Below are 7,701 nucleotides of genomic sequence, written 5' to 3' on the forward strand. Positions count from 1 at the left end.
CGGAGAATTATTAATTAAAATGATTTAGATATACATAATATTACAATATAAAGATCTCTCTGTTCGGCAGTTCTAATGTTAAGAGTTACCATCGCACACGTAATGGAGATTGCACAAAAAGTTAATCACTATACTTCTTCCCAAAAGTAAAGAGACATACAGGGTGATTAATGGGCTGCGGATTTTTATACAAAATAAAAATATTTCGCATTGATTGTGGCTAGCAGGAGTAAAATAAAAATAGATTTCATCCCTTAATAACTTTGTTGCGTTAAAAACAATATTCTTAAATTTTTCCAATCTTCTACTGCTTTATACTTCATCTAGCCGATTGCCAATGCAAAAAATTATTACTAGCGGGTTTTATGCATTTATGATAAAAATGGGCACGTACAATTTAAAGCAGTGGACATGTTGAAAATATTTAAGGACTTCAATGTTTTAGTTCCAGCTTAATAGGATAATTAACAGAAAAATAGAATTTTTATTTGGCTCCTGTGTTCTGCAATCAATGCGAACATTTTTTATTTCACATAAAGATCCGCAGTCTAATTACATATTATGTACATTGTATCTCAAACATTTTTTCACTTGCCAAATACAAGTAATTAGCACATTTAGCTGAATCACCATGCCTGTCGTTAATTCGCCGTATCGACTACAATGCACTTTTGCTGTAGTGTGTCCAGCAAGCAAGAACTTCAACAGATTTCAATATTCACCTACTATTGACGTGACACGTGTCAGACTTAACAAGTTAAGAGTAATGCTGTCCATCAACGTGCCTTATAAAATTCGCACGCTTGCTGCATCTGCAGTATCCGTACTCCGCCTGCCCCCCTCTCCTCACATCCCTCACTTTAAGTTCTTTTTTAATCGTTAGCCTGGCGTGTCCGTGGAATTATGCAACGGTGCACAGGTATCAATAACGTTATGAAAAACCATGTTACCGGCGTTGAACCGAGATGTCAGTCGCGGTCAAGGCGACCATGTCCAGAGTTCAGATTGACACTTCCGTGCTGGAGATGTGTTCCTCCGTTCACTTGAACACGTGTCACGAGTGGAGGTATAGAATTACTGGAGATCAGTGTCGGACAGAATTCGCTCGCAGTTCTCATTAAAGCATTCCAATGCGAAAATTTTGTCACAGACCAATCGGTCGATCGAGACTCCCGATCGACTCAGATTTTCCTGTAACAAGAACAATACAAATTTTGAATTCCGACTTGCTAGTTTATTAATTATCGGGGGATATGCCGGAATATTCTCGTGCAGAAATAATTACAGTAAAGTCTTGATCTAAGCCGGATCCTCGGGTCCGTGCTCCGACATAGATCGTGTAGGGCTCCTATTTTTTTTTTCCTGACCTCATCAGAAAACTTGCTGCATAGATTCATTTTAATCGAAATGAAAAAATTCGGTTCTTTTTTTAATTGTCAAAGTGAAATCTAAAGTATTCCTTGCAGGCCGAAGTCCATCAAGTAGATTCAAATCTGCACGTTGCAGAACTTTGGTTAATATATGTCATTTACTTCTATTACTTCATCGCTTGCACAGGTGACACCACCTTATAATTGACGAGAAAAAATTGTACTGACCCATTTGTTACTTTTCCGCTTGTGTGGTTTTATTAATCGTGACTAAACAAGTCTATATCGGTTACTGTTTAAAATTTTCATACAATTATATAAATAAATAAAATTGTGTAATAAGATAATTATTTTACAGTAGATCGAAAATATATTTCAACCCATTATTACAGTTTAAATATAGGCAATTTTTTGTGAATCGGGTATTTAGTGTTTAAATACTTCTTGGACCCACTGTATACCTTTCCTAGAAGCAGCAAGGTGAATACAAGCGACGTAGCATTCGCAAGCTTGTTATTGATTATTTTGAGATCATCACTAACCTAGAACAGTCTTCGTTAATTATTTCAGAGTGGCAGCCAACGAGTTTTGCCACAGTCTTTTATATAAAATCTTGAAATTTGCATAGTTAATATAATAATTTAATTTTAATTTAATTTAGTTAATGATATAAAAAACAGGACAGAGTTTAAATAGTTCTAAATATTTGTCTTCGACATTGATCTCCAGTACCAGTAGATTTACATATTCGAATGAAACGATGCTCACATTTGGTGAAGTGTGAAAGCGTAAGCGCTTCAAGTAAAAGTTTGAGAAAGTTTATGATTGATCTTGAACTCTCACCGGAGCATTTTGTCGAGTAGGTGCTCATTACTAGACGTCGACTTCTAAAATGTCAAAGATCACTACGAATTGTGTTGTACACAATGTGTATGGATCAGTTGATAAGGTTTCGTGGAAGTCAAACGAACTTGTATACAAATATGCATTCTATTTCTAAAATTAGAATTTATCCAATAGAGATTAACGTTTTGATAAGGAGTCGCGAAATATTTTATTTACAATAACATTTAACTTCTGAGTTTTATGAAATCTTCGAATGCTTTTTATCAAATCGATCAATTGAAATTAAGATATGTAAAATCGAAGTTAAGATAGCGTTTTTCGACATTAAATAAAATCACATAATTGATGGCACACGCTTTACATCGGAATAATTTTGTTCTTATAAATGGATCAAACGATTTCAGTTTTTTTGCCAAGCTATTGCAGATGGAGTAGTTAACTATGTGATATCTAATGAAAATTTCTGAAAAATTGCGTTTAGTCTGAATTACGACAAGAATAATAAACAATTACCAAATTTAAAAATTGTTTGAGTTCCTTGAAAAAGGAGGTTCCTCCCTATATTACCATTGCAATAGAATATTTTTGTTCATCTACCTTGTATCTACACCTACTAAATTGAAAAATAACATTTATAAATATGTAACTCTATTTTCAGTTCGAAATCCATTTAATAAACATTGTCACTGTGATACGATATTCGCTGATAACTAGACTGCGGATTTTATTTATTCATAACAACAATGGATAAGTCAAATATAAAATAGTAAAAACGTCAGAAGAAAAACGTCGTTTTGTAAAGTATTCAACACAGAATACTAATTCTTTCTTGCCTGCTGTCTCTTGTAATTGACGTAGGAAGAAGTGTTCATTTTGCATAAATATCCGCGGTCTACTGATAACAAAATTCGTCGACTATGTCGGGTTATACATCAGCCGAATTATGTCACAAAAAATGTTACTCAACTATTTTGCATGTACCTGCAAATTATTCCATCGTGCGTATCGATGAGACCACTTTGCATGCTTTGAAACGATCGAGTGATTTTGTTACTTAATTTTGAATCGATTTTTACACATGCTTTTTCTGTGGTCGCATGTTAATTCTGGTTAAATGTATCCAGGTCATGAACCAAGAAGTCAAGAAGGAGACTCCACTGCAGTTCAAATTCCGTGCGAAGTTCTATCCCGAAGATGTCGCAGAGGAATTGATCCAAGATATTACGCTGCGGCTTTTTTATCTTCAGGTTTGTACCAAAAATTCATAGCCTTTCTTGTTCCCATATAGAGTAGAATACAAGTAAATTTCATTTCTAGAGGTTTGTGGGTACCTGTGCCTCGAGTCGGGTCGGAATTCGAATACCCAATTGCAATGTTCGAGTACCCAAAAAGTGAAAAAGCGCCATACTCTTGTGATCAGAAATTTTGGGATCCTCGAACTTGACTCAATCCGATTTTCGGGAGCCCGGCCCGAAATTTTCGGTACCTGCACACCCCTAGTAATTTCATTCATGGCCAATGAAATCATTGGATTCCAACTCAAACTAAAACCACAATTAAAAATGTGAAACACAAACGTGATATCTTGCAATTGACGTGGTCTTGTAAGTGACGTAAATGCTATGGGGAAAACCACAGATGAAACGTTGTTGAGTAACGCTAAAATAATTAGATAAAAGGAAAAGATAAAGTGGGAATGCCTTTTATACAAAAAGAAACGATTTCTGTCCTTCGTGTGAGATACAGTAAATCCTCTATAAATGCAAAAAAATATCCCCTCCACTGTAGTAATCTGATCTCGGCTCGGGTATATCGGTGTGAACCACTACTAATGCGACGCGGAGAGTCGCAGTCGTCGGCACAGTTCAAAGACACGTGGGTCGTCACAATGCAACACCAATATTTAATCTTTTTTATTATTACTTGTATTTTTATGAAACTTTCATCAATGTTGATTAAAATATTAAAATAAGACCAAACACGATATAATTTCAACTGTATTTAGTGGTTTAATTGACGATGAACGTTTCGGGCGCAAGGAAGGACAGCGTATGAGAAAGAAAGAGACGCGGAGAGTCTCAGTCGCTGTCCTTCTCTACGTGCGGCTCGGCATTCAAAGCTCAAAAAAATAGTTTCCGTCTACGATAAATGCAAACGAATACCCCCGAGGCTTTTGCGTTTATAGAGGAGTTACTGTATGTTGTTTCGAAACGTACGCACAACGCAGAAGTAGACTATAGATAACTCATATTTGGAGTATAGCTGTTTAAAAATTGTTTCAAGTCTGTACCCCTACCACAAGGGTAGTTATTCCACGATGTAATGTATTATATGTCTTCTGTTCTGCTCAACAAAAAATTACGAAAAAATTCGTGAACATTCTTCCAAATAGCACACATAACAGTGAATTATTTCAGAATTTTTGGTTGGAAAATCGATTTTTAAAAAAATCCGGAAGCATAAAATGGTCGATTGACAATTGCAAATCTATTACATAGTAAGACATGACAGTGCAAGAAGTGTTTAAAATGATTTTTTATTGGAAAACATGTTGTGTTTGTCTCATGTTGTTTGTTCTATTTTTAGTGATACGTCGAATACAATGTTGTATATAGAGCACAATGCCTCGTACAATGAAATAACACTTTTCAATGTCAGATATGTCGCGTATTTAAAAAGATCCAAGATTTACAATTTCCTGGGAAAGACGTGACATTTTAAGGAATGACTGCTAATCTGTGAAACGTTAAATGGATTATCAGGAGAACAAAGCTTTTTAAAACTTCTGACAGAAACTTCTTAAAGAAATCGCCGCTAATGGACTGACATAAAAAGGCACGATTAGATTTCCCCGAATAAGTTTGAGTGACGAAAGTATCGTATTGCATAATACGATCTTATTATCAAAATAATTTCATGATAATACAAAATGTAACTTTCATATATAATATTCATTCATTTTGTTTTCCTACAAAATTTGCAATTCTAAATAATTTCTTCTTGAACTGAAACTTTTACGAATAATACAAACAGAATACGTACGTTAAATAAAGCGTTTGGTTCAAATTTTCACTACAAATACAGGTGTCTTATGGTTTATTCACAAGATATACATATGATTAAGAAATATAAGAATTTGACGGTCCATTATTCAACTACTATTCGTAATAGAATTGCGTGTGGCTCAACAAGACTAAATTCACAGCTGCACGTTATCATTCAATTCATTTGTATGCTATTACAATGCGAAAAGTTAGAAGTGTTATTACAGTATATTACTTCAGCGATTTCTGCTGTTTCTGCGAGGCTATGCAACGAGAAAGGCAATTCAAAATTAATGTTGAATTTGTTTTAGGTAAAAAATGCTATCCTTACGGACGAAATATATTGTCCTCCGGAAACATCGGTACTGTTAGCTTCTTACGCAGTCCAAGCAAGACATGGAGATTTCCAAAAGGGCACTCATATTGCTGGCTTCCTAGTAAATGATCGTTTACTGCCGCAACGTGTTGTGGACCAACACAAGATGAGCAAAGAGGAGTGGGAAAGTTCGATTACTAATTGGTGGCAGGAACATCGCGGTATGTTACGTGAGGACGCCATGATGGAGTATTTGAAAATTGCTCAGGTAATGATATATGTTATCCTATCTGCCAAAAACTCTTTAAATTATACCTGTCTTGGTAATAACGTACGATATTCCTATGTCTAGGATTTGGAAATGTACGGAGTGAATTATTTCGAAATTCGTAACAAAAAGGGCACGGACCTCTGGTTAGGTGTTGACGCATTGGGTTTGAACATATACGAGAAGGATGACAAGCTGACACCAAAAATTGGTTTCCCGTGGTCCGAGATCCGAAATATCTCCTTCAACGATAAGAAGTTTATAATTAAGCCGATCGACAAAAAGGCGCCGGACTTCGTGTTTTTCGCGACTAGAGTTAAGATTAATAAACGAATTTTAGCATTGTGTATGGGCAATCACGAACTCTACATGCGCAGGCGCAGACCTGATACGATTGACGTTCAACAAATGAAGGTATTTTGATTTGTGTCCGTACCATTTTCGTAATACATTTTTTTGTAATAATAATGGAATTTATTTGCGATGCCCAGGCTCAAGCGAAGGAGGAAAAGATTGCGAAACAGCAGCAGAGAGAAAAGTTGCAATTGGAGATAGCCGCGAGGGAACGCGCAGAAAAGAAACAACAGGAATATGAAGAAAGACTTAGAAATATGGCGGAAGAAATGGATAGGCGGCAAGCCGAATTGAACGAGGCTCAGGAAATGATTCGACGTCTGGAAGAACAGCTGAAACAGTTACAAGCTGCCAAAGAAGAATTAGAAGACCGTCAGAAGGTAAGTGTGTATAGGATCTAGTCTTCATAAGTACAAGAAGCTGTTGAATTATGAGAAACTTGGCTACTTCAGGGTGTACAAGTCATGTTGTACAGGATGTTGTACAAAACCAAACTAGTCGAGCGTAATTTAAATTGTCTGTGTAGTTTAATTGAAACTAGATGTGCTACAATATAAAGTTTAACACAATGAACATGTGATGTAAAACACTTGCACATGAATCGGTTTAGGTAGTAATGTTGAAATTGTACAAATAATTTATAACTTGTTTTTGTCTGTAGGAACTTACGGCTATGATGGAGAAACTTGAACTTTCACATGAAATGGAGGCTGCAGAGCGTGCCAAGCTCGAGCAAGAAATAAGAGCCAAGCAAGAAGAGGTACAGCGCATTCAGTCTGAAGTGGAAGCGAAGGATGCAGAAGCAAGAAGACTGCAAGAGGAATTTGAAGCAGCCAAGTATGGAACTTCATTTCCTTTTTATACTGATCTCTAAATATCCTAGCATCATTAATTTAACTGTAATAAGCAGCGACACAGAACAGCTTTATTAATAGATTCCGGATTTTAGACACCAATATACTTTTAATAATTGCATAAAAAGCATACAAGAGAAACAAATGATTTAATGAATTTTAACTGAATGACTTTATCGAACAGATTGAGACAGGAAGAGGCAGATAGAGCATATCAGGATAATAGTGCAACGCCGCATCATCATCATGTTGAAGAAAATGAAGAAGGTGAAGAAGATGGTGAATATGATTATATTCCTCACGGTGATGTCACTAAAGATCTTGCTACTGACGAATCAATAATCGATCCGGTCGAAGAACGACGCACCTTAGCAGAGAGGAATGAACGTCTTCATGATCAACTTAAGGTACTTTCTTTTTATTTTTTTTTTTTGACATTCCCATTAGCAATGTTGTAGAAAGAAACAAATTTAAGGAACTAATAGAAAAGTATTTTTTTAAAGTAATTATATTAATTAGAATTAAGCAGTGTACCTATCTAAAGATATGTATTTATGCTACAAAAAAAAATCAAATGCTTCTGTCGATATATGTAAATTCCCAAAGTAATATTATACATGTATTCTAACCAAACAACAACCTGTTTCAG

At 35.5% G+C, this 7,701-nt stretch overlaps 1 protein-coding gene across 2 annotated transcripts in view; it reads left to right on the forward strand.

Annotated features, from left to right (window-relative positions):
* Positions 1-7,701, forward strand: part of Moe (moesin) — a 31,024-nt gene that overhangs the window by 17,716 nt on the left and 5,607 nt on the right. For both annotated transcript variants that reach the window (XM_076435030.1, XM_076435031.1), the window contains 6 exons: positions 3,341-3,463; positions 5,572-5,844; positions 5,929-6,258; positions 6,336-6,578; positions 6,860-7,035; positions 7,237-7,459. In XM_076435030.1, the coding sequence (XP_076291145.1) occupies positions 3,341-3,463; positions 5,572-5,844; positions 5,929-6,258; positions 6,336-6,578; positions 6,860-7,035; positions 7,237-7,459 (1,368 nt within the window). The remainder of the gene's footprint in view (positions 1-3,340; positions 3,464-5,571; positions 5,845-5,928; positions 6,259-6,335; positions 6,579-6,859; positions 7,036-7,236; positions 7,460-7,701) is intronic.

The sequence above is a fragment of the Lasioglossum baleicum genome, chromosome 12 (assembly GCF_051020765.1).
Source record: "Lasioglossum baleicum chromosome 12, iyLasBale1, whole genome shotgun sequence".
In the NCBI taxonomy this organism is placed as follows: Eukaryota; Metazoa; Arthropoda; class Insecta; order Hymenoptera; family Halictidae; genus Lasioglossum; species Lasioglossum baleicum.